General features: G+C 36.7%; 1 protein-coding gene across 4 annotated transcripts in view; it reads left to right on the top strand.

The window, feature by feature from the left end:
• Positions 1 to 26437, top strand: part of Wdtc1 (WD and tetratricopeptide repeats 1) — a 176328-nt gene that overhangs the window by 122350 nt on the left and 27541 nt on the right. For 3 of the 4 annotated variants that reach the window (XM_077109963.1, XM_076860970.2, XM_076860969.2), the window contains 2 exons: positions 9625 to 9772; positions 12358 to 12441. In XM_077109963.1, coding sequence (XP_076966078.1) covers positions 9725 to 9772; positions 12358 to 12441 — 132 coding nt within the window. In that variant the 5' untranslated portion in view covers positions 9625 to 9724. The remainder of the gene's footprint in view (positions 1 to 9624; positions 9773 to 12357; positions 12442 to 26437) is intronic. The other variant, XM_076860972.2, reaches the window with a different exon arrangement.

Raw genomic sequence — 26437 nt, 5'->3', positions numbered from 1 at the left:
TGTTCAGGCATGTGCCACCATGCCCAACCTCCATAGTTTTAAAACATTCTTTCACCTCAAAAAGGAACCTTACACCACAATGAAACACCACTTCATACTCAGTAAGATGGCTATAAATTTTTTTTAAAAAAGAGACACACAGAGAGAGAATTATTTATTTATTTATTTTTTAGTTTTCGGCGGACACAACATCTTTATTTGTATGTGGTGCTGAGGATCGAACCCGGGCCGCATGTATGCCAGGCGAGCGTGCTACCGCTTGAGCCACATCCCCAGCCCTATAAAATTTTTTTGTAGTTGTAAATGGACAGAATACCTTTATTAGTTTATTTTTATGTGATGCTGAGGATCGAACCCAGTGCCTCACACATGCTAGGCAAGTGCTCTGACACTGAGCTATAGCCCCAACCATATATATATATATATATATATACACACACACACACACATATCTGAGGATCAAACTGAGGGTGCTTAACTACTAAGCTACATCGCCAGCCCTTTTTATTTTTTATTTTAAGACAGGGTCTTCAGCTGCTCAGGGGGCTGAGGCAGAAGAATCACGATTTCAAAGCCAGCCTCAGCAACGGCAAGGTGCTGCAACTCAGTAAGACCCTGTCTCTAAATAAAATACAAATAGAGCTGGGAATGTGGCTGAGTGCCCCTGAAATCAATACCCAGTACCAAAAAACAAACAAACAAACAAACAAACAAAAAACTCTTACTAAGTTGCTTAGGTCCTTACTAAAGCTGGCCTTGAATTTGCTTGCTATCCTTCTGCCTCAGCCTCTCGAGCTGCTGGAATTATATGTGTATGCCACAGTGCTCCCCAATAACATTTCATATTAATGGAAGCATACAATATATAGTCTTGCACTTAGAATAATGTTTCTAAGTTCATCTATGTTTATTATGTATCAATACTTATTACTTTTTACAGTCAAATAACAAATGTGGGTGTACACATTTTAAAAATCTAGTCATTGCTTGATAGGCAATTGTTTTTGCCTTTTGGCTATGATGAATAATGCTACTGTAAACATTCTTGCACAAATTTTTGTGTGGCATATCTTTATTTTTAACAAGTCACATTTTCCTTTTGATCTTGCTTTTCAAAGCTAACACAGGTGATAAAGACTATACTCCCTGCCCTGACTGCCCCCTGCCCAATACTACAGTGGGATTCTCATTGTTTCTGGTAGAGAAATGAGAAAGAAATGTAACCTATACTACTGAGCATATATAACAAGAGTTATCAGGTTTTAGTAAAATTCACAGTTGGCTAACATCTCTTGAGCACCTACTGTGATCCAGGTACTATTATACACTTTCATAGATAATTTATTTCTCACAACAGCCTCATTTTACAAATGAGGAAATTAAAACTCAGAAAAAATTTTTTTTTGCGGAGGCACCAGGGATTGAATTCGGGGACACTTGACCACTGAGCCACATCCTCAGCCCTATTTTGTATTTTATTAGAGACAGGGTCTCACTGAGTTTCTTAGCACCTCGCTAAATTGCTGAGGCTAACTTTGAACTTGCGATCCTCCTGCCTCCACCTCCCAAGCTGCTAGGATTACAGGTATGTGCTACCGTGCCCAGCCGTTAATTAACTTAGAAAATTTAAATAACTTGCCTAATTGGCATGTTGAAAGGGCTGGAATTCAGGCCCCCCAGATACCTCAGTATTTGAAGTCTGTTCTCTTTTTGTTACATTATCCAGATAGGACTATGGCACACATGGCATGTGTGGTCCTTTTGTTGGAATATTACCATTCAGTCCTTGGTTCCAGATAGGTAATCTTTGCGGATGGGCTTTGTTCTAAGGCTTATTAACCTCAGGCTATTATATTATTGGTACCCTTTGCATTGTGAGTAGATCAATTCCTCCAAATTGAGCAATTAATTGAATTTTTTTTTAAGTACATGGGGACTGAACCCAGGGGTACTTTCTCATTGAGCTCTCTCTCTCTAGCCCTTTATTTGTTTATTTAATTTTGAGACAGTGTCTTGCTAAGTTGCCCAGGCTAGCCTTGAACTTTCATTTCTCCTGCCTTAGCCTCCTGAGAAGCTAATTCCAAGCATATGCCACTATGCCCAGGGAATATTATATACTGTTATTAACATTCTTCATACTAGCAGAGATATGTTCAGAGAAGAGAGTTTTCCAGTTTTAAAATGAAAGTTTGTGAAAGAGATGAGGCTAAAGTACTAGGCATTTTAGAGCTCCAGGAACAGAATACCAGAGGTGTAACATCTACATAGCAGCTCATATTTTTATTATAATATTATGTTTTCCTGTGTGCCATAGTTTTTTTTTTTTGTCATATCCTTAGCTCAGACATTTATCTTTCTTCTTGCTTTTCTTTTTTTTTAATAATTTTTTTAAGAGAGAGTGAGAGAGAGAGAATTTTTTTTAATATTTTATTTTTTAGTTATTGGCAGGCACAACATCTTTGTTTGTACGTGGTGCTGAGAATCGAACCCGGGCCGCACGCTCGCCAGGCATGGGCGCGCTACCACTTGAGCCACATCCCCAGCCCTTTCTTCTTGCTTTTCATTGAGTACCTGTTAGAGCTGGCCTGCAGTATCCTAAACTATGGAAGATGCTGTTCTTAAACCTTTGTACTCTAGCTGAAGAAATTTTTGTTAAGCTTTCACATTCTGTAAATAATTTAGCCCTCAGTGGTATTAGAGCTTTAAGTGTGAATATCAGGATATATTAAATTAACTGTGTTTGCCTTAGAATGAAGAAAATATGCATTGAACATTTCCTGTGGCCTGTCATGGTCCCCATTTTCCTTTAGTGATTTCCAGGGTGCCTTGTTCTACTCTCATATGTTTAATTTATTTCCTTGCTGTCATTTTTGTGCTTTCTTCTAATATGTATGAAAAAATTAGTATAAACAATATTTAATTTATTATTCCACGTTATTCCTTCTTGAATTTATTGTCATTGTTATTCCTATTGTTAATTCAGTTAAATTTCCTATTTGAAAAAGGGACTAAAGTCTTTCAATGACTCTGATTACGATGGTGTTGCTGCCACTGATATTCTGTTAAGGACAACTATATTGTTGTTAAGGACAACTATACTGTGATCTCTTTTGGGTGGGATTTTGGAGATTGAACCCAGGGGTACTTTACCACTGATCTACATTCCCAGCCCATTTTATTTTTGGGGATAGGGCGTCACTAAGTTGCTTAGGGCCTTAGTAAGTTGCCTTCTCAGCCTTCCAAGTCTCTGAGATTACAGGTGTGCCCCACCATGCCTGGCACCATATTGAGTTCTCTTTAAAGAGAATGGTCTGTATTTGACATGTTCTCTGCTGTATTTTCTCTTTCTTTTTTTTTTTTAGAAAGAGTGTGAGAGTCAGAGAGAGAGAGAGAGAATTTTTTAATATTTATTTATTTTTTAGTTTTCGGCGGACACAACATCTTTGTTTGTATGTGGTGCTGAGGATCGAACCCGGGCCGCATGCATGCCAGGCGAGCGCGCTACCACTTGAGCCACAACCCCAGCCCTCTCTGCTGTATTTTCCTTCCTTCCTTCCTTTTTTCTATTTCTTGTGTGTGTGTGCGCGTGCACACATGCTCCGCAAATACTGGGGATTCCATCCAGGGCCTGCAGCGTGCTAGTCAAATGCTCTCACACCCAGAGCCTCATACATGCTAGTCCTTTTTTTTTTTTTTTTTTTAATTTTGAGATAGGATCTTGCTGAGTTGTTGAGGCTAACCTCCAGCTTTTCATCCTCCTGTTTCAGCCTCCCAAATAGCTGGGATTGCATGAATAAGGCACTACACCCAGTGTCAGCTATATTTTCAAAGTCTAGCACTTTTAAAATTTTTTTCTGAATTCTTAAAGTCACTAATTTCAGCCTTTTTGCCTCTCAGCAGAACTGAACATTATGTAATTTGCATACCACACCAGAGAGAGAAATCCCCATGATGTAGTTCTCTCTACTATTTAATCATATATGTAACTTCCTTGTATCAATTCCAAGTCTCTCATTCCATATCTAAATTTTTCACTACTTCAAGAACCCCCCTTAAAATCATGTTTTAAAGTTTGACCATGATTAAATCTCCTTATCATCCAATAACTATTGTTATTGATCTAATTATTTGTGTTTAAGATACTTTTGGATTGAAGTATAAAACTAGTTTTGCCCCTTCATAGATTTAAGGGTATTTCCCTCCTGGTGTGAATCTTTTAAATAATATCCACTTAGATGTGTTCCCAGTTTTGTTTGTCTGCCTGTAAAAAGTTTGTGGAAAGACAATTTCTGTTTCCTTGTGAAGGGAGAAGGTAGGCCGTGGTCCAGGACAAACTATCTGCTATTACATTATCCTTTTTTTCTCAGAATGGGAGCAAAAAACAAAAAAACAAAAAACAAAAAAACTTCATCAGAATGCTAGCTAGGTATTAGTTGTATTGAATTATTGAATTTTACACTTTAGTTTTTCCAAGTCTCTGCCTTTCACTCTGTTATAAATCCCAATTTCCACTTTGCTTTTTTTTTTTTTTTTTTTCTTTTGCTGTTCTAGGGATTGTACCCAGGGGTACTGTATTTCTGAGCTACATTCCCAGCCCTTTTGAAAGAGGATCACTAAATTGCTGAGACCAGCCTTAAATTTGCAATTCTCCTGCCTTAGCCTCCACAATTTCTAGGATTACATGTGTATGCCACCGCACCTGGCTCCATTTTACCCTTTTTCTTTCCTTTTTTTTCTTTTTCTTTTTTTTTTTTTTGTACTGGGAATAGAACCCAGGGGCACTGAACTACATTCCCAGTACTTTTTATTTTGAGACAGGGTCTCACTAAGTTGATAAGGCTGGCAGTGAACTTATGATCCTCCTGCCTCAGCTTCCCAAGTCATTGGAATTCTAGCATGCACCACCACACTCAGTTCCATTTTACATTTTGACTGAATGTGGTTTCCTGCTAGTCTGGTTTTGTTTTGTTTTGCCTTGCCTCTCTTGTACCTTTTAGTATATCTAAGCCACATGCCAATTTTAGCTAAACCCCCTTGTCTTTGATTCTGATCTCGCTTAGTATATGTACTATGCCTTTCATCTCAATGTTCCCCATATCTAACAAAAAATTGCTTGATGATTGATAAATACTCAGTTAATTTTGTAAGAAAATTAATGAGTAGTGACAATTTAGTTGGCTCTTTTGGGATATTTTCATAGTGAACATTATTGTAGATCGTTGTATGCCATAATGGTTAACAGTATGGGCTTTAGACTCATAGCCCTGGACTCAAATCCCTGCTCCAGCTCCAAGTTTATTAGCAGAGTGATGTTGTGAAAATTGTTTTATGACCATGAATCTATTTTCTTATCTGTAGAATGGTGATGGTAGATTGTACCTTACAAATTTTTTAAAATATTTTTTTTTTAGTTGTAGTTGTACACAATACCTTTATTTCACTTATTTATTTTTATGTGGTGCTGGGGATCGAACACAGGGTCTTGCACATGTGAGGTGAGCGCTCTACCACTGAGCCACAACCCCAGCCCAGTACCTTACAAATTTTTGAGCCTCTTTTCCTCTACTGCCTTAACACCCTCCCTTTGGAACTGTCTTCCCCCAGTTCTTTGTTTGTCGTTCATGTTTCAGCTTTAATGTCATCTTCTCAACCCCTTTGTATTAGGCAGAATTTGTAATTGTAAGCAACAGAAACCAAGTCTGGCTGATGATTGAAAGGGGATTAGAGAAGGTTACAAAACATCAGGGAAGACCACAGAGCCAGGCTTGAAAAAATAGGCTAGTACAAGAGAATCTGGGCAGTAATTCACAGAACCAGTCCAGTGAGGACACTATTGCCATCACCATTCACACAGTGCATTCCACTGCCACCAGCAGCTCTGGACCTGGGTGGTCACTGTAGCCACCCATTGCTATACCCCAGCAGGGACTCTTTGCTGTCTTCAGACTGTGACACTAGAAACCAATTCAGGGTCCAGGAATGAAGGGTCTGTTGGTATAGCGTGGATCATATGTGCCCATTCTAGCTATAAGGGAGCCTTAGAGAATCTCAGTTGGCATCATTCCCACTTCACAGTGGGAAGGGGCTCTGCTTCCCACCAGACTCATTAGATAGGGAATTCCCAAAATATGGGAAGGGGTGTGGAGCAGCCAGACAATTCCAAAAATGACCACTACATCATCTTTGACCTCAAGTCTAAAAATAGCTCATGAGTCATTCTCACATCATCTAGTTTCATTGTCATCACAGCATTTTTCACTGTTGGATATCTTCTTATTTTATTTATGTTTGTGGGTGTGTGTGTTGAGTATTTTGTTTTGTTTTATGTTCATTTTTTGTGGTACTGGGGATCAAACTAGGGTCTTGTGTCCAGCTAGGCAAGCACTCAACCACTGAGCTACATCCCCAGTCTTCTATTATTGTTTATTGTCTGTTTCCTCCTGCTACAATATAAGTACCCTGCCTGTTTTGCTTACTGCTGTATCTCCTGGGCCTGGAACAGTATCTGGCACATAGTAGAAGCTTCTTGCATTCATTGGTTAAATGAATAAATATATGAGTTAATGAATGAATTAGTACAATGCCTGGCACATAGCAAATACATAATATTTGGTTAATTACTATTCTTAGCAGATAAAAGCATTTGCATTCTTTTTGAAAAAAATTTTTTTAATTGTAGATGGATACAATACCTTTATTTTATTTACTTATTTATTTGTTTGTTTATTTATTTATTTATTTTTATGTGGTGCTGAGGATCAAACCCAGTGCCTCACACACGCCAGATGTGTGCACTACTACTGAGCCACAACCCCAGCCCCAGCATTTGTATTCTTAAGAGAAAAATACTTTTTTTCCTTTCTGTCAGGGATTGAACCCAGGGCTTCATATATGTTAAGCCAGTCCTCTGCTGCTGAGCTATACCCCTTGCCTGGAAAAAAACAAAAACACACAAACAAAAAAACTTCTGATTTACATTGTTTCACTTGACTTCCATGGCAGTTCTCCAAGGAAAACAGTAGGGGCAAGGAATGAACCTTTTTATGGTAACATACATGCCCCTTCAGTGTTTTGTTCCTGTGCCTGTGAGAGAGACTTGAGCAAGGTCACACATTCTTCCTAGTTTGGTGTTATTTTTATTTTAATATAGTTTATCTCACATTCTTGGTGATTGCATGAAATTATATTTTTGTTTTGGGTTTGATCATTATACAACAAATCAAAGTATAGACACAATTGTAGCCAGTATTTTTATCTTTTTTCTTTTTTTAGTTGTCAGTGGACCTTTATTTTATTTATATGTGGTGCTCAGAATTGAACTCGGTGCCTCACACATGCTAGGCAACCGCTCTACCACTGAGCTACAACCCCAGCTCTAGCTTATATTAATTATCTGATTGCCAAAGAGTGCTAAAACAGTCATCTTGAAAATGTAGTTGTTTTCAGTTGGTATTCCTGGATGTTCTTGGTGCTTACAGGTGCTGTAAGAGACGCCTTTTTAACAGCTTATGATCCCAAAAATCAATTTTGGAGACATTAGTCCCAAAGAACTCAAGTTGAATGGGGACACCTAATCAAGCAGCAAGTTTTAGCATTAAAGGGGAAAAAAATCCCTGCAATAATGTAATGTTTAGAAATATAGTTTCCTTTTGTGTTAAATGCCAAAAGAAAGGAGTGAGGCTATTCACAGGTCAGGTAAAAAAGGTGTAATTTCATGAGGGTGTGTTAGAAATCTGCAGATGGTTGGTGGAAGATCCAGAAATGGCCTTGGGAGGTCCTAATGTCTGGGATGATTTGTGGAGAGACCTGGTGGAAGTACAGACATTCTCACAGCACAGAGAACCATCATAGGGAAGAAAGAGTAGACTTCTGTATGGCCCAGAAGTGGAAGTAGGACCAAAATATGGAAATAACAAGAAACAGAACTTCCTTTAAAAATGATAGGTGGGCTGGGCGTGGTGGCACATACTTGAAATCCCAACAACAGCCTAAAGCAGGAGGATAACAAGTTTGAGGCTAGCTTCAGCAATTTATCGAAGCCCTAAACAATTTGATGAGAACTTGTCTCAAAATAAAAAATAAAAAGGGCTGGAGACGTGGCTCAATGGTGAAGCACCCCTGGGTTCAGTTCCTAGTACCAAAAAAGGGTACAAAACAAAACAAAAAAACAGTAGGTAGGGATATAGCTCAGTGGTAGAACACTTGTCTAGCATGTGCAAGGCCCAGGGTTCCGTCCCTAACACCACAAAAAACAAAAAAATATTAATTTTTTTCTCCCTCCGTTTTTTTTGTTTGTTTGTTTTTTTACTGATTTAGAATTAATATACCAGGGGCGGTGGCCCATGCCTGTAATCCAGCAGCTCAGGAGGCTGAGGCAGGAGGATTGCAAGTTCAAAGCCAGCGTTAGCAATTTAGCAAGGCCCTGAGCAACTCAGTGAGACCCTATCTCTGAATAAAATATAAAAAAGAGCTGGGGATGTGGCTCAGTGGTTGAGTGCCTCTAATTCAATCCCTGGTTCCAAAAAAGAAAAAAAAAATTAATGTGTCTTTCTAGGGGAAAAAAATTAAAACATTTGAAAATTTGAAGGAAAAAATCAGCCATACTCTTATCCAAAACAGCTATTTTTTTATATTTCCTTTTTAAAGCATAGCTATGATGTATTTGTTCAAAAAGCAGCATGCTATGATATAAGCATTTTTTACATTTTTAATCTCTGCATAATATCGACTATATTATTTAGCTATTCCTATTTTATTGGAAACTTGTAGCTTTATTTTTGTTTTTTGCTGTTAAAAAATTCTGGATGAATATGCTTAAGTGTGGAACTTTTTTCCTTGACATTTTTAGTTTTTCTGTGCAGAATTCTCAGAAATGGGATTATGTGTTCTTTCCAACCAGGGCAGTATAACACAGGGATATATTCAAATCTGGTGAGACTAAAGGTGGATCTATCAGGATGTTAAAGAGGAATTTCTTTATTGGGTTGAATCTTGGACATGGTCACCATTACACTTCTGTGTCACTTTTTTTTTTTTAATTTCAGGTTTATTATTAAGGCTATTACAGAGGATACAGGTGAAGAGATAGAGCAAGGCATGTAGGAAGGGGCTCACGACCCTCGAGGAACTTCCATTTGTTGAGCTACCTGGACACTCCTCTTTCCACTATTAGATTATGTGAATCTATGAGAGAGTTGTGTTCTGTCTTTGATTCTTCAAGTTGAGGACCAGAGATTTGAAGCATAATTGAATGTTCAGATGGGCTGCCACCGTGCAAACTGAGCAAGAGAAACTTACATCTCTCTAGCTCTGCACCTTGTTCTGACTTTCAGGATGTGTTTTCTTTTGTACACGTATCCAATCCCCACCCCTGCCCCAATTTTCTGATGAAGCTTGCATGAGTCTATCAGTGTTTATTCCAGTCTTTCCTGTGCTTATGAGTCTCTGTCCTCCCTGTCTTTACGCATTCCAAGGGTTCTTCAACACTACAGATCAGGACCAACCCACTCTGACACAAATCACAGGAAATATTTCATTGATTGGGCTGGTGGACTGTTTTTTGTTGAATCAAGCCCTGAAGTCACCTTATTCTACTCCCCAAATTTATGATGTTTCTTCCTCCAGGGAATTAAATGTGTGTCTTGTGAATCTGGACTTGGCTGGAATGCACCAGGATCCTGAAGATCCTTCCATAGCTTCTTCCTGTTGAACCCATTAAGAGAAGATGGCAAAAGTCAACATTACTAGAGACCTCATCCGTAGGCAGATCAAGGTAAGCATTGCAGACTTCTGAATCAGTGTATGAGATCCTTTCTTCCCTATAGATTCGTTTTACAGATGAAAAAACTGAGATGTAAATTGGTGAGTTACATAGCTAGTTGACAGTAGACCTAGGACTATATAGTTTTTTTTTTTTTTTTTTTTTGCAGAGGGGGCAGGTATTGAAGATCAAACCCAAGATATTTTATCACTGAGCTATATCTCCAACCTTTTTTAAATTTCTTGAGAGAAGGTCCTGCTAAATTGTTTGAGGCCTTGCTAAGTTGCTGAGACTAACCTCCAACTACATTCCTCTTGCCTTGGCTTCCTAAATTGCTGGGATTACAGGCATATGCCCCCATACCCATGCTTTCCCATCTTCTTTTATCAAAGAACATGGAATTTATGGAGAGTCCTTTGTCCAAGAGCTTACACCAGCTGCTGAGATCAATATAGTGTGTGTAGTGAGGGAGGGACACCATCTGTGTGTTGTGCACATGCATGTATATCTGATTGTTGGGTGGTACACAAAAGAGTAAATATAGTTTCTTTATGCTGCTGCAGCCACTGAGTTGTAAATGTTATGTAGAACCTGGGGGAATCTTAGTCCCAGTGTAGCTTAGAATCTTTCTTCTCTTCTATACTAAAGCCTATCCTGTGCAGTTTATATGTAAAAGTCTCTGATACCTGTAAGATGAATAGAAGACTGTATAGTCAAGTGAGATGGCTTCCAGGCTTTGTCAGGGAAACCCTTATTAAAGGGGCCATCCAGGGTTTTTTCTGTTTTGTTTTGTGTTTTTTGTTTGTGTGTGTGTGTGTGTGTGTATATATGTGTGAGATTCATTAAGTGTGTTAATTTTTTTAATTTAAAAAATTTTATTCTTATTTTACATGACAGTAGAATATATTTTGACATTCATATATGGAGTATAATTTCTCATCCTTCTGGTTGTACATGATATAGAATTTCATTGGTCATGTAATCTATATGCACATAGGAAAGCCATGTCCAATTCATCCTACTATCTTTCCTATTTCCATTCCTCATCCCTTACCTTCATTCCCCTTTGTCTAATCCAAAGTACTTCTATTCTTCCCTACCCTCACCCTTTATTGTGAGTTATCATCTTCATATCAGAAAGAGTATTCGGCCTTTGGTTTTGGGGAATTGGCTTATTTCACTTAGCATGATAGTTACCGGTTCCATTCATTTAACATTTATTGACCAATGCCATAATTTTATTTCTCTTTAAGGCTGAGTAGTATTCCATTGTGTATATATACCACATTTTCTTTATCCATTCATCTGTTGAAAGGCACCTAGGCTAAATCCATAGTTTAGCTATTGTGAATTGAGCTGCTATAAACATTGATGTGGCTGCATCACTGTAGTATGCTGACTTTAAGTCTTTTGGGTATAAACTGAGGAGTGGGATAACTGGTTAAGTGGGGGTTGCATTCTAAGTTTTCTAAGGAGTCTCCATCTGCTTTCCAGAGTGATTGCACCAATTTGCAGTCCCACCAGCAGTGTATGAGCCATCCAGGTTTAAAGGAATAGAATCAGCCTAGGCATGATGTACTTCTATAGTAAGAACCCCAAACTACAGTCAGAAGTTTCATCTCATCACTGTCCTAATTAACTATCTATATGACAGTCACTGTGCTTTGTTTTTTTTCCCATCCAAGTACTAATCAGGTCTGACCCTGCTTAGCTTTTGAGATCAAATGAGATTAGACACATTTAGGATGGATGGTATGACCATAGACTATGCCTCAGTTTTCTATTGTTAAATAATATCTTTTTGCCTCTAAGATGATTTTGAGCGTGAAATATTAAAGGAAATGAGAAATGCTTTGAAAATGCTTTTTAAATGCTAAAAAATGTAAACTAGAATATGTTTTTAAAAAAGTAGTATTCATCCTAAACTATGGTCATCATCTAGAAGGACTGAGTGCATGCCTGTATAGGAGCCATGTACTTGGTGCATGTTTTAGCCTTTATGTTTTGTATATTTCCCCCTGAATCCCTGAATCCTCCTAACTTTGTCTTTTTGGGGATTTGGGAGATGTCATTAGACTGGGTGTCCCTAAGAATAGACTATTACTTAGAGGTACAAACTCAGTAGGTTACTTTTTTCCTTAAGGTATCTTCTACAATATATATCCTAAATATGATACCTACCCTCTCCAACCTAAATATGATTACATTCCATATTTGTTGTTTCCATTTTTTCTTTTAAAAAAACAAAAACAAAAACCTCAGGGCTGAGGTTGTGCTCAGTGGTAGAGTGCTCGCTTTGTATGTGCGAGGCCATGGGTTTGATCATCAGCACCACATAAATAAATAAAATAAAGATTGTGTTCAACTACAACTGAAAAAATAAAATATTTAAAAGAAACTCGACAGAATTTAGTGTTTTATTATACATTCTCTTCTGTTATACTCTATTGTCAGCCCAAGAGTAGTACAAACTCATATACATCAATTCTTTATCTTTTATATTTCCTCTAGTGCCCAGCCTGGGGCTGGATATGGAATTATGTGAATACTAAATTATGTTGAATTGAATCAATGAAATCATGAGTTTCTATTTCCAGGAGCGAGGTGCCCTGAGCTTTGAACGGCGCTACCATGTCACTGACCCCTTTATCCGGCGGTTGGGCCTGGAAGCAGAGCTGCAGGTAAGAGATTTAGTTTACACCCTAGAAACACATGACCTTCTCTTCTTTTCTGCATGCAAGACTCCTCTTGATATTGTTAAAAGCAAATACATTACCTCTCCTTTTATTAGCTAAATCTGAATCCAGTTTAGTGATCAACACAGTCACATAGAAATTATTTTTTTTTGAACTTGTTATTTGCTGTGTGCTTTTCTAAGCTTATTGAATTCCATATCACTCTTTTTACTGTTAGTGTAGACTGTAATGATTCTTACCTGTATGTAGGAATTCAGAATTTACAAAGTATTTTCAGACATATACACATAATACTTAGTTAGATGCACACATACATACATTTTTTATTTTCACTTCAAAGCAGTTCTATGGGAATATAAATAGGAAGTAGGTATTTTTAAAAACAGGTTAAGAAAGGCCAAGCACCTTGTCCAGGATTGGTCTAACAAATCCACAAAGGGGCCAGGCTTTTAGTCTAAAAATGTATCTTTTTCGTTTTGTCTGACATAGAGGCATTCTGTAAGGCTAATTGCATTTTCTTATTTAAGATTCTATTGGAATTCAACTTTTAGGTGTCCTACCCAACTTAGTGTTATGTCTAGGTTGAGTAAGAATTCTCTTTGGCTCCTTAGGTTAGTATTTATGAGTGACAGTATTGATCTTAGAAAAGGAAGTAGAATTTCGTTTAATGTTAGCAGTGTAATCTTTAGGTAATGAGATTATAGGTGATTGTTTTTTGCTTCCTTTTAGGCTTAAATTTGTTTCTGTTATAAAATATAAAGTATAATTGCATTAATAGTAATATGGAAAAGGTTGGGGAAGTTACTTCCTTTTTTATTATTATTATTATTATTTTTGCTTTGTCAGGGATTGAATCCAGGACCTTGCTCCTGCTAGGCAAGCATACATCCCTAGCTTGGGGAATCACATTCTTAATCCTATCTCAGTAATACAATTGTTATTGGTATTTTGAATAACTCTTTTTATCTCTTGCAAATTTTTACATAATTTTAATCATACCTTACTTTGAAACTTGTGTCTTTTTAAAGTTAACATACAATCTTTTTTTCCATGTTATCAAGTAATCATCACAATTTTTCCTTAATGTTTTGCTGATTATAGAAGTAATAAATGTCATAGTAGAAAATATGGACTAGATAGAAAAATATAGGGAAGAAAACAAATCATTTTAATTCTACCATATAGAGATAAACATTAGTAACATTTTGTATGTTAACATTGGTAACATTTTGTGTATTATGAAGCAGAATTCTTATTAAGAGACTGGATATTAGAGGAAAACAATTAGTTTTAAATCCTGTCTTTTCCACTTACTAGCTCTATAGCCTTGTACAAGTTATCCCTAGTTTATTTTTTTATATTTATTTTACTAGGGATTGCATCCAGGGGTGCTTTACCACTGAACCACATTCCCAGTCCTATTTATTTGTTTGTTTAATTATTTATTTAGTCACAAGGTCTCACTAAGTTGTTTAGGGCTTCACTTAGCTACTTGGGTTGACTTTAAACTTGGGGTCCTCCTGCCTCAGCTTCCCAAATTGCATGGATTACAGGTGTGTACCTCCACACCTGGGGACCTGAGCAGTTTTTTTGAAGTGGTGGGAACAAAAGCTATATTGGAGGAGCTAGTTAGTGAATTGGAAGTGAGGGAACAAGAAGAGCAGGTGTAGACAACTCTGAAACTTTTTTTTTTTTAAACAAAAGGAAGCAGAGAAATCGGTCAATAGCCAAACAGGTCTACGGGATCAAAGGAAGGATTTGTAAGAACAGGAAGAAATATTAGAGCATGTTTATGTTGATGAGAGAGGAAAATATTGGCAGAATATCTGAAGCAGAAATGTCCTAGGGAAGGCTGTAGGGAAGGATTCAGAGTAAAAGCAGAGGACGTGGCTTTTGATAGGAGCAAGGACGTTTCTGTCATTGTAACAGGGTCCAGTGAAGTCTAGGATTAGGAGAGACACATGGACTAGAGAAAAAAAAAAAAATCTAGAGAGTCACAGAGGTAGTCTATACTAGCAATTCAGCAATAGATCGCATGCTTAGCATACTTGAGGCCCTGGGTTCAATTTCAGCACACACACAAAAAAAGAGTGGCAATTAAACTACTGTTACCTTAGCAAGAATCAAGATATAAAACTGTCTTTTTGGGGGGAGGCGGGGGGATACTGCCACCATGCCCAGCTCAAACTGTCTTGTAATCATTCATTCTCATGCACATGCAGTGATAACAGAAAAGCCATTTTTACTTAAAATGCCCTAGAAGTTAAGCAGTAAAAGGTATTAATGTTATTAAATTTCAATCCTTAAATACAATCTGTAGCATTCTATATGATGGATGCGAAATACTCACAAAGTCCTTGTGCTGTATTCTGAAACATGATGGTTGCCTTGAAGAAAACACTTGTGCAGTTACTTGAGGTGCAAGTTCAAGTAAGCATTATTATTATTATTATTTTTAATGGAACACCATCAAAAAGAATGGCTAGCAGGGGTTGGGGTTATGGCTCAGTGATAGAGCGCTCGCCTCACACATGCAAAGCCCTGGGTTTGATCCTCAGCACCAGCACCACATAAAAATAAATAAATAAATAAATAAAGTTATTGTGTACAACTACAAAAAAAAATATTTAAAAAAAAATGGCTAGCAGACAAAAACCATGATTATTCAAAAGTGAGTATTTGGCAGACATTTTCTTGAAAAATGAATAAAGTGAACTGTCACGTTAAAGAAAACAACTGACAGTATTTTTTGCCAAGGAAAAAGTTTGAGTTTTTAAGCAAAAAGAGAAAATTAGAATATAGGAACACTTGTATCTGTCACCTAAAGTTGATAACTTTTTGGCACTTTGAATGACTTTCTAGATGGGATCTATGGTAATATTAACAAATGTTAGCAATGTTGTATGGGCAGTGTAGGTCTGGCTAGAATTCATTGTGCCACAGAGCCAGTTAGCAATGTTGTATAATAAAATGTGTTAACATTTGAATATCTTCATATTTCAGTGAGTCACTGTTTTCAAACTGACCTATGTATGATAAAACAAAATCATTCATATATAAGAGACCCATTTATAGATTCAGTACAGAATCCACCAATGTGTTTTTTGGTATTTGGGTTTTCTGGTGCTGGAGATGGAACCCACAGCCTCATTCATGCTAAGGATATGCAGGATATGTTCTACCATGAAGCTACATCTTCAGCCCCACACCAATTCATTTTTATGTAGCAGGAGATCGATCATTCATTTATGTGGTTTCAGATTCTACATTCTAAGTAACCTTTAAGAAACTATTACTTGGCTGGGTGCAGTGGTGCCTGCCTATAATCCCAGCAGCTCAGGAGGCAGAGGGAGGAAGATCACAAGTTCAAAGCCAGCCTCAGCAATTTATCAAGGCCCTAAGCAACTCAGTAGTCTCTAAATAAAATACAAAAGAGAGCTGGGAATGTGGCTCAGTGGTCAAGTGCCCCTGAGTCCAATCCCCAGTAATCTCCCCACAAAGAGAAATTATTATTTGTCAAATTTTGGTATTATATCAAAGAAGGATATACACAGTTATCTGAAAAGGCTATTGAAATACTTCTCCTTTTTCCAACTACTTATCTTTGTGAGCCTGGATTGTTTTCATATTTCTTCAAACTAAAATAACATTGCAACAAACAGTGCAAAAGCAGATGAGAGCTGGGCGCAGTTGGGAGGCTGAGCCAGGAGAATCGCAAGTTCGAAGCCAGTGTCGCAGTTTGGCGAGGCACTTAGCAACTGAGACCCTGTCTCTAAATAAAATGTAAAAAATGGGCTGGGGATGTGGCTCAGTGGTTGAGCACCTGGTTCAATCCTCAGTACAAAAAAAAAAGCAGATAAGAACCTATTAATCTGCCATTATGCTAGAAATTAAAAGAGGTTTGCAAAAATGTAAAACAGTGCCACTCTTTTGGGTTTTTTTAGTTGTAGATAGACACAATACCTTCATTTTATTTATTTATTTGTTTGTTTGTTTGTTTGTTTATGTGGTACTGAGGATCAAACCCAGTGCCTCTCACATGCTGGGTGAGTACTCTACCACTGAGTCACAACCCCAGCCCAGACTTTCATAATTTTACCATATCAATATATAAAGATATTTTTAATCTTTTATGAGTTCAGAGTGTTGTGTTACATGAACACACCATGTTTACATTGTCCCTAATATAGACATGTAGATTAATTCTAATCTTTTGTATGTACAGAGTTATTGCCTTCCATGGAGTTTTTTAACCTATTTATTTAGGTACTGGGTATTGAACCCACGGATGTTTTAACACTATCTAAGCTACATCCCCAGTCTTTTTTTTTTTTTAAATTGAGACAAGGTCTCAGTTTCCCAGACTGGGCCTCAATCCTGCAATCCTCAGCCTCCTGAGTTGTTGGGATTACTGGTGTGAGCCCCCATGCCTGGCAAGTTTGTACCAATTTAAACTCCTGTTATACTTCTTCACTCTTATATCAGACATAATACTCAAGAGACATTGTTTTCTACCCAATCCCAATATGATCAATATTATTGTGACATTATTCAAACAAGTGCAAAATGATGAACCAGGGAGAACTTAATACAACTTTCACACTCAGAAAAATGTGGTTTAGATTGACACCTGAAAGATGTCAATGGGAGTAACTAACCAGATGGGTGGGGTGGTAGGGGGAGAAAGAATGTTCCAGAACAGCATGTGATACAAGAGAGAGCAGAAGGTACTCAGTTCAAGAGAACAAACAGTCAAAGAATACAAATAGAAGAGGAATGACAGATGAGGCTGATAAAGTGAGTGTGAATGGATTGTTTATCATGAAGGATACTATAGGCTATGTTGAAGTCTGAGGAGAGTAGAGAGCCATTGAATGGCTTATAGCATAGAAACAACAAGATCAGAATGTGCTTTAAAAAAATTAATCTTGTCAGGATCAGGTTTGGTGGTGCACGCCTGTAATCTCAGTAAATCAGGATACAGATACAGGTCGACTGCGAGTTCTAGGCTAGCCTCAGCAATTTAGCAATGCCCTAAGAAACTTAATGTCTGTAATTAAAAAATAAAAATAATCTTGGCTTCAAAATGAAGAATAGATTGAAGAAGTTTAAACTGGAGACAGCCAAACTAATTATGAAGTGTGACAGTGACTCAGGAAGAGGTTATAGGCTATCTGAACTAAGATAGTGGTAGTTTGTTTAGATGGAGAAAAGTCAGTCGATTTGAAATGTTTAAAAGATAGAATCATCAGAATTTTTGGTGATTGGATATGGAAAAATAGGAAGAGAAGAGTAACAAATGAAGGTCTGGCTTGAGTGGCAGGGTAGAAAGTAGGATCATTTGCTGAGTTCGGGAACATTGGTACATGAATAGATTTGAGGGAAAGATGACCTGTTTGGTAATGATGTTCTGTGTCCATTTAGCAGTATCTAGTCAGGTAGGTAGTTGAACTATTTGGATTTGAGCTCGGAATAGAGGTATAGTCTAAAGATGTTATTTGGGAGTAGTGAGCAACATATAAATTGGAGCCATGAATGTGAGTTGTGATTGCACTTGGGGAATGTGTATAGTAAGAAGGATGTCTAGATGAATCTATGAAAATCGACTTTTTTTGAGGGGGCGGGTACTGGAGATTGAACCCAGTACCCGCCACATCCACATCCCCAACCCTTCTTTGTATTTTATTTAGAGACAGGGTTTCACTGAGTTGCTTAGTGCCTCACCATTGCTGAGGCTGGCTTTGAACTCTGGATCCTCCTGCCTCAGCCTCCCGAGCTGCTGGGATTACAGGCATGCGCCACTATGCCTGGCTGAAGACCAACATTTAAGGGCCAGGTGAATGATGAGGAGTATGTAAAACGTTAAGAACAACTATAAGGAATCTCCATACACTTTCCAAATTGGCTGCACCAATTTGCAGTCCCACCAGCAGTGTATGAGTGTACCTTTTCCCCCGCATCCTTGCCAGCACTTGTTGTTTGTCTTCTTAATGGCTGCCACTCTTACTGGAGTGAGATGGTCTTAGAGTATTTTTAATTTGCATTTCTCTGATTGCTAAAGATGATGAGCATTTTTTCGTGGACACAGCCACATCAATGTTTATAGCAGCACAATTTACAATAGCTAAACTGTGGAGCCAACCTAGATGTCCTTCAGTGGATGAATGGATAAAAAAAATGTGGCATTTATATACAATGGAATATTACTCAGCAATAAAAAGTATAAGATCATGGTATTTGCAGGGAAATGGATGGCATTAGAGAAGATTATGCTAAGTGAAGTTAGCCAATCCCAAAAAAACAAATGCCGAATGTCTTCTTTGATATAAGGCAGTGACTCAAAATGGGGTTGGGAGGGAGAGCAAGGGAGGAAGATTATCTCTAGATAGGGAATAGGAGTGGGAGGGAAAGGGAGGGAGAAGGGGAATAGCATGGATGGTGGAAGGAGACCCTCATCATTATACAAAATACATGTATGAAGATGTGCATTTGGTGTCAACATACCTTATATACAGAGATGATAAATTGTGATATAAAGGTATATTAAGAATTATAATGCAAAAATAAATAAAATAATTAATTTTAAAAAAAGAACAACTATAAGGACTGGAGGTTGATAGATGCTTCCCTGGCATGCACAAAGCTCTGTGTTTAGTCCTCAGTACCACCAAAAACCAAAATAAATAAACAAACAAAAAAACAACCAAAGGGGTAGGAAGGAGAACAGAGAGCATGATGTTGCAGAACACAGAAGAAAGTTTCATTGAGGAGAAAATGGTCAACACCATCAAATATTGCCAAAGGTCAAGTAAAATAAAGATCAAGAAGTATCCATTGATTTTGGGAAAGGAAGCCATAATAGTAACTTTGGCAAAAGCCATGTCTCTGGAGTATGGTGTTGATAAATAGAAGAATTATTGAGAAGTGAAAGGATGAAAGTACCAAATATAGTTACTATTTCAGCCCAGCTATAAAGGGGAAAAGAAATGGAAAGCCATAGTTAGAACCAGATTTGGTATCAAGGAAGGAATTTTTTAGGTTAAAAGAGATTTGAGCATGTTTAATTTCTAGAGGAAAGAATTGGTAGAGAAAGTGAAAATTGAAGATATATAAAGTAATCTAAAGTGGGGGTTTGTTAAATATATATTGCGAGAGAATATTGTGGTAATGAGTTAATGGATTTTTTTTTTTTTTTTTTTGAGAGGAGATGTCCTGCTATGTTGTTAGGCTGGTCTCAAAATCCTGAGGTCAGGGGCTAGGGATATTCCTCAATTGGTAGAGTGCTTTCCTATGTACAACAAGGCCCTGGGTTCAATCCCCAGCACAAAAAAAAAAAAAAAATCCTGAGCTTATATAATCATCCTGCCTCACCTTCTCTGGTGGCTGAGACTGTGGGCACGCCACCATGCTGGGCTTTGAATCGTGGACTCTTAACTGGGTAGGGAAGGAGAGGAGACAGCTTATTTGACTGGGCTTTTAAGATGAAGAATCACCAAAGCATGATGTATATAGATATAAAGATATTCTCTTGTTCTTGGCTTTTTCTACCTATCAATATATCTTAGAAATCAAACCTATGAGTTCATAGAGTTCTTCCTTATTTTTTATATGTGTGGTACACTCTTGTGTAGCAGTATTTATTCCATGGATTGTCCAACTATGAGCACTTAGAGTTGTTTCTAATAGTTTATAATTACGTCAATACCATAGTGAATAACCTTGAATATTTGTATTTTAGTATTGCTGGAGATGTAACTTTAGGTGAAAAAAAAAAACAAAACAAAAAACCCTAGAAGTGGAGTGCTGGTCAGAGGGCAAATGTATGTGTAGTTTTGTTAGATATTGCCAAATTTCCCACCATCTGAGTTGCACAGTTTACCTTTTTGCCAGAAATACATGAGAGTGTCTTTTTTTCTACAGCTTACCAATGGACTTTGTGGTTAAGCTTTTAACTTTTTTTTTTTTTTTTTTTTTTTTTTTTTTTTTTTTTGTGGTACTTGGGATTGAACACAAGACCTTGTGCATACTAGGCAGGCACTCTGCCAACTGAGCTATACCCCTAGTCCCCTTGACTTTTTTTTTTTTTTTAACATCCTGACAGGTGAAAAAATAGTATGTCAGTATAAGAAAAATGATATCTCAGAGTAAGTTACATTTCTCTTATGAATGAGTTGACTGTACATTTCATATGTGTGAGGGCCACTTAATGTAATTTTTGCCAATTTTTCTGTAACAAGGAAGAACAATAATTAATCTATGTTTCTGCATATTTTTTGGCAGACAGAAGTGCAGGAAGGATTAAGCAGAAACTAATGAAATTGGTCACCTCGAGAAGCAGAGGTGGCAATGGTGGAGGGATGGAAAAAAGGAAAGTAACCCTTCTCTGGACTTTTTTATAATTTTCACTTTACAAGCCATGTTGAGATTTTACATACTCAAAAAGTAAGATTGAATCAAGAAAGATTAGAAGATGGATGCCAACTAAATCAAGTATTTTTTTTTTTTTGGTATTGGGAGTAAACCCAGAAGTACTTTACCACTGAGTTACATACCCAATCTTTTTCTTTTATTTTTTATTTTTGAGACAGGGTCTCACTAAGTTCCTGAAGGTCTTTTTAAATTGCTAAAGTTGGCCTTGAACTTGAAATCAACCTGCCTCAGCCTCCCAAGTCACTGAGATTACAGTGAACTTCAAATGAATCTTTTCTTTTTTTTTTTTTTTTTGGTTAAACAGGGACTGAACTCAGGGGCAGCTCTAACACTGAGCTGCATCACTAGCCATATATATATATATATATATATATATATATATATTTTTTTTTTTTTTTTTTTTTTGAGACGGGGTCTTGCTAAGTTGCTGAGGCTGGCCTCAAACTTGCAATCCTCCTTAGTCTCTGAGTCTCTGAGATTACAGGTGTGTGCCACCATGCTCAACTTGAACTTCAAAGAAATCTTGAATTATACTTTGTAGATTTGTTATTGGGGATAGTATTGCTATAGCAATTCTGTAATATTTTATATGTGTGTTGTAGAATTGAATGAATAAACATATCAATGCCAAAATTATCACTGTGGCAAAAGGAATCTTCAAATAGGGAAAAGCAAAGAACTCTAAAATATTGTATTGATATTATGAACTCATGATTTTTAAAATATGTATGTAAAATGTGTGTGTGTGTGTGTGTATGTGTTTATCTAGCTTTTGTCCATTAAAAGGGTCCAGAAGCATTACACCTCAATAACTACTGTTTAATAAGCTAGGTGTGTGGCACATGCCTATAATCCTAGCAACTCAGGAGGATGAAGAAAGAGGATCACAAGTTTGAGACCAGCCTCAGCAATTTAGCAAGACAAAATAAAATAAAAAGGGATAGGGATGTAACTCAGTGGTAAAGCAATCCTGGGTTCAATCCCCAGTATCTCATAAATAAACAAGCAAATAAATAGTTACTATTTTTAAAATACCATTCCATACTGCAAGGAATCAGGAGTCCTTGGAGAAATAATTGGCTGGGACAGAGAAAGTATAAGGTGAATCTATAACATATTGTGCTGAAAAGTAAAGAAGTATATTAAAAATGATAGGAATATATTGTAAAGACGTAGGAACCAGCTTGCAGGCCATATTGTTGGCCAGATCTGGAACAATTTTAGTATATGGAATGAATCATGACAGTGGTAAATTAAAACCCATCAAGTAAAAACAATATTGAGTTTGGGGGCTGGAGTTGTAGTTCAATGGTAGAGCTCTTGCCTAGCACATGTGAGACACTGGGTTTGATCCTCGGCATCATATATAAATAAATAAAATAAAGGTATTGTGTCCATCTACAACTAAAAAATATATTTTTAAAAATCTGAGTTTACACCAGTGGAGGTGCAATTCATTCTACTAGAATGCCAACCATTAAATAAAGAAATGATAGAAGTAGAAAATCATCATTTTTATGACTACCATACTAATAAATGATTGAGGCAGGAATAATCAATGGGTGACTGAAACCATTGTGTGAAAATTTGATGAAGGACAAAATATTTGCACAATATAAAGTATTTCCTCACAGATAACAAAGGGAAAAATCGTGACATTATGGTGGAGAAACCTGGTGGGTACCACTTTAACCAGTACAAATAGGTAATATATGCCACCTGATATTAAGCAATGAGGACACAAAATCATTGAGGTAGTATTTCTGACAAAATACATTAGCTAAATCTAATGAGGAAATAGTGAGACAAATCCAAACTAATCAGAAGAACTGATTTATTCTTCAAAAATGTCAATGTCATTAACAAAGAAAGGCTGAGGAGCTTTCCAAGGTAAAAGACCGAAGAGTAAGTGACAGCTAAATGTAGTGTGTGATCCTGAGTTGGCCCCTGGGTCATGAAAATAAAGAGGATATTATTGGGACAGTTGTCAAAATCTGAATTTGGAATTCAGATTTGTAATTAGGTATTGATATTGTATTAATGATAAATTTCTTGTTTTTATAAATATCCCTGGATAAATAAAAGAACAAAAATGTTCTTAGAAAATACACAGTAGTAGATTAGTGGAAAGAGTCTTGCAGTCTGCAAATTATTATCCAGTCAGGAAGAAAGTGCTGTCACATGTGAGTGTAGTGGGGTGGGTATAGAGACAAAGCAGAGAGAAAAGAGAGAAATAAAATGTGGCAGTGTTAATAAATTAGATGGAAAGAATGTATGGATATTCTTGTACTATTCTTGAAATTTTTAATACATTTGAAATTGTTTCAAAATAGTAAGTTAAAAAGGTTCATTGAGAAAATACAAAGGACTGTTGTAGCAGCAACCAAATAAGATAGCCAGAAGGAACTTGAGATTAGAGAACTTAATGTTAATTAGTATTAATTCTAAAATATTCTATTATATAAAACTATATCACTCTTCCTTTTTCCTTGGACATTTGCTGAAAATTCACCAAGCCCCTTTTAGTTATGTGTTGCTCATCTTGACTCAGTGATTTTTATTGCCCTAGATGGACAGAAACCAAATATCTGGACTTTTCTGCAATCTCAGAAAAACAGGTGGGTGGGTGGGAGGGCACTTGCTTTCATTTTTGGTTATATCACCAGAATTTTCCTTTTTCACATTGGAGATTGTGATCACACTTTGATTCCTCCTATTTAATTCATCTGTGGGATTTCTTGACATGGTAGAGAAGAGAGGAGAGAAAATTCATTTTACAAATGAGAATAAAACTGAACATTTCTGAGGTCATATGAGTGTGGAAATAAGATTAATGGGATTTATGTCAGGCCTATTACTCCAGAGTTCATATTCTTCCCACCTCATCACTGTGTCTTATTTTTAAAAGGGCTCAATAAACAGTTCTTTGCTTGTGGATTTATTCTTTTGCCTTATTAGCTTTCTTAGTATTATTCTTAAAAAAGTTACATTTATTATACCAAATCTTGAGATACTCAAGTCTTATATAAAATGGTATGGTATTTGCATATAACTCTTGCATGAACTCACAAATACTTTAAATAATCTCTAGATTACTCAAAATTCCTAATAAAATGTAAATGTTATGTAAATAATTGTTGTTTCAAGAATAAAAGTCTTCATGTTGATTACAGGTGTAGACATCATAGCTCTGTTTTTGATCTATGACTGGTTGAATCTATAGATATGGGATCTAGCAGTATAGGGATCCAACTATATATATATATTTTTTCACCTCTACAATCTGGTCTTATTGCTCTTTATTTCCATTTTTTCTTATATTTATTTAAGTGTACAATTCAGTGTTTTTTAAGTATATTCACCAACTTGTGCAATCATGAGTGGTTGCTAACTCCAGAACATTTTCATCATCCCCAAAATGAACCTCTTACCCATATTAGCAGTCACTCATTCCCCTTGTCCCATCCCCAGTGGCATCCCAGAAACCACTAATCTCTTTTCTATCACAATAGATTTTCCTATTCTTGACATTTCATATAAATAGAATCAGACAGTATGTGGCTTTTTTGTGTCAGACTTTTTACATTTAGCATAATGTTTTAGAGGCTTATCTATGTTGTAATATGAATCAATACTTTGTTCCTTTTTATGGCTAAATAACATTGCATTGTTACATTTACCATAGTTTGAGCATTCATTAGTTTACAGATATTTAGATTGTTTTAACTTTTTGGTTATTATGAATAATGCTGCTATAAAACCTCATGTGCAAGTTTTTGTGTAAATGTATATTTTCAGTATGTACCTAAGGATAGAACTACTGAATTATATGGTAACTAAATATTTAACTTTTTGAGGAATTGCCAACCTTTTTTTTTTTTTCCCTCAGTACTAGGGATTGAACTAGGGCATTCTACCACCAAATTACATTGCTTTTTTATTTTCTTGTCTTAAGACAGGGTCTCATTGAGTTGTCTGGGCTAGCCTTGAACTTGCAATCCTGCCTCAATCTCCCAAATTGTTGGGATTGTAGATGTAAGCTTCCATACCCAGCTGCTAAACTGTTTCCTAAAGTAGCAGACATATATGACAGTTCCAATTTTTCAACATCCTCACCAATACTTTTTTTTTTTTATACTAGAGATTGAACCAGGGGTGCTTTACCACTGAGCTATATCCCCAGCCCATTTTATTTTTTGAGACAGAGTCTTGCTAAGTTGCTTAGGGTCTCACTAAGTTGCTGAGGCTAGCCTTGAATTTGCAGTGTTCCTGCCTGAGCCTCCCAAGTCACTGGAATTACAGGCATGTGCCATGTATCCACCATCAACACTTCTTATTATCCATCTTTTTGACTATAGCTATCCTAAGAGGAATAAAGTAGTATCTAATTGTTTTGATTTTCATTTCCTTGATGGCCAGTGATGTTGACACTTCTTTTCATGTGCTTATTGGCCATATTGGTTTATTTTCTTTGGGTAAATGTATTCACATCCTTGGTCCATTTGGATTATTTGTCTTTTTGTTGATGAGTCATAAGAGTTTTATTTATGTGATTTGAAAATTTTTTTCTTTGTGTTGTTTTCTTTCCTTCTTTCTTTTTTATTTTTCAAAAAAATTTTTTTATTTGGAGATTGGGTCTCACTAGTTTTCCTAGGATGGCCTTGAACTTGTGATCCTTTCTTGATAGTGCCTTTAATGCACAAAAGTTTTACCTTAAATAAAATCAATTTAATTTTTTCTTTGTCACTCCTGTTTTTGGTGTTGCATCTAAGAAACATTGCTATGCTGGGTGTGGTGGTATATGTCTATAATCCCAGCTACCTGGGAGGCCAAGGCAGGAGGTTTGCAAGTTTTAGGCAAGCCTTGACTACTATGTAGCATAAACCCTGTCTCAAAATAAAAAGCAAAAAATAAAAAAGTTCAGTGGTAGAACTTCCTTGGGTTCAATCCCTAGTGCTATCCCCCTGCCCACACACACATATATACAAAGACTATCCTCCCATTGAATTGTCCTAAACCCTTATCATAAATCAAATGACCACAAATGTATGGAATTTTTTTTATTAGGAGCCAACTGTATTCCATTGATCTAAATGTCTATCCTTATTCCAGTACTATTTTGTAGCATGTTATGAAGTTGGGAAGTATGAATCTTCCAACTTTGTTTTTTTCCAATTCCAAGATTGTTGTTTTGGTTATTCTGGTCCTTTGAATTTCCATACAGATTTAAAGTCTACTGCCACCTGTTTTTATAAATAAAGTTTTATTGGAACACAGCCACACTCATTCATTTATGTATTGTCTGTCTGCTTTAGTGATTCAATGGTAGAATTGAGTAGTTCAGACAGAGACCATATGGTGTGCAAAGCCTAAAATATCTACTATCTGGCCCTTTAACAGAAAACGTTGTCAATCCCTCCTTTAGATAATGGAGTAAACGCATGCTTTGAAGCACCAGAGGTCCATTCATTCTAGATATGCCATTCATTAATTCACTCATACATTCAGGCACATATCAAGTGCCCACTGTATGCCAGGAATATTCTAGACA

This window comes from Callospermophilus lateralis, chromosome 7, assembly GCF_048772815.1.
Source record: "Callospermophilus lateralis isolate mCalLat2 chromosome 7, mCalLat2.hap1, whole genome shotgun sequence".
NCBI lineage: Eukaryota > Metazoa > Chordata > Mammalia > Rodentia > Sciuridae > Callospermophilus > Callospermophilus lateralis.
This window is presented reverse-complemented; position numbering and strand designations above follow the sequence as displayed.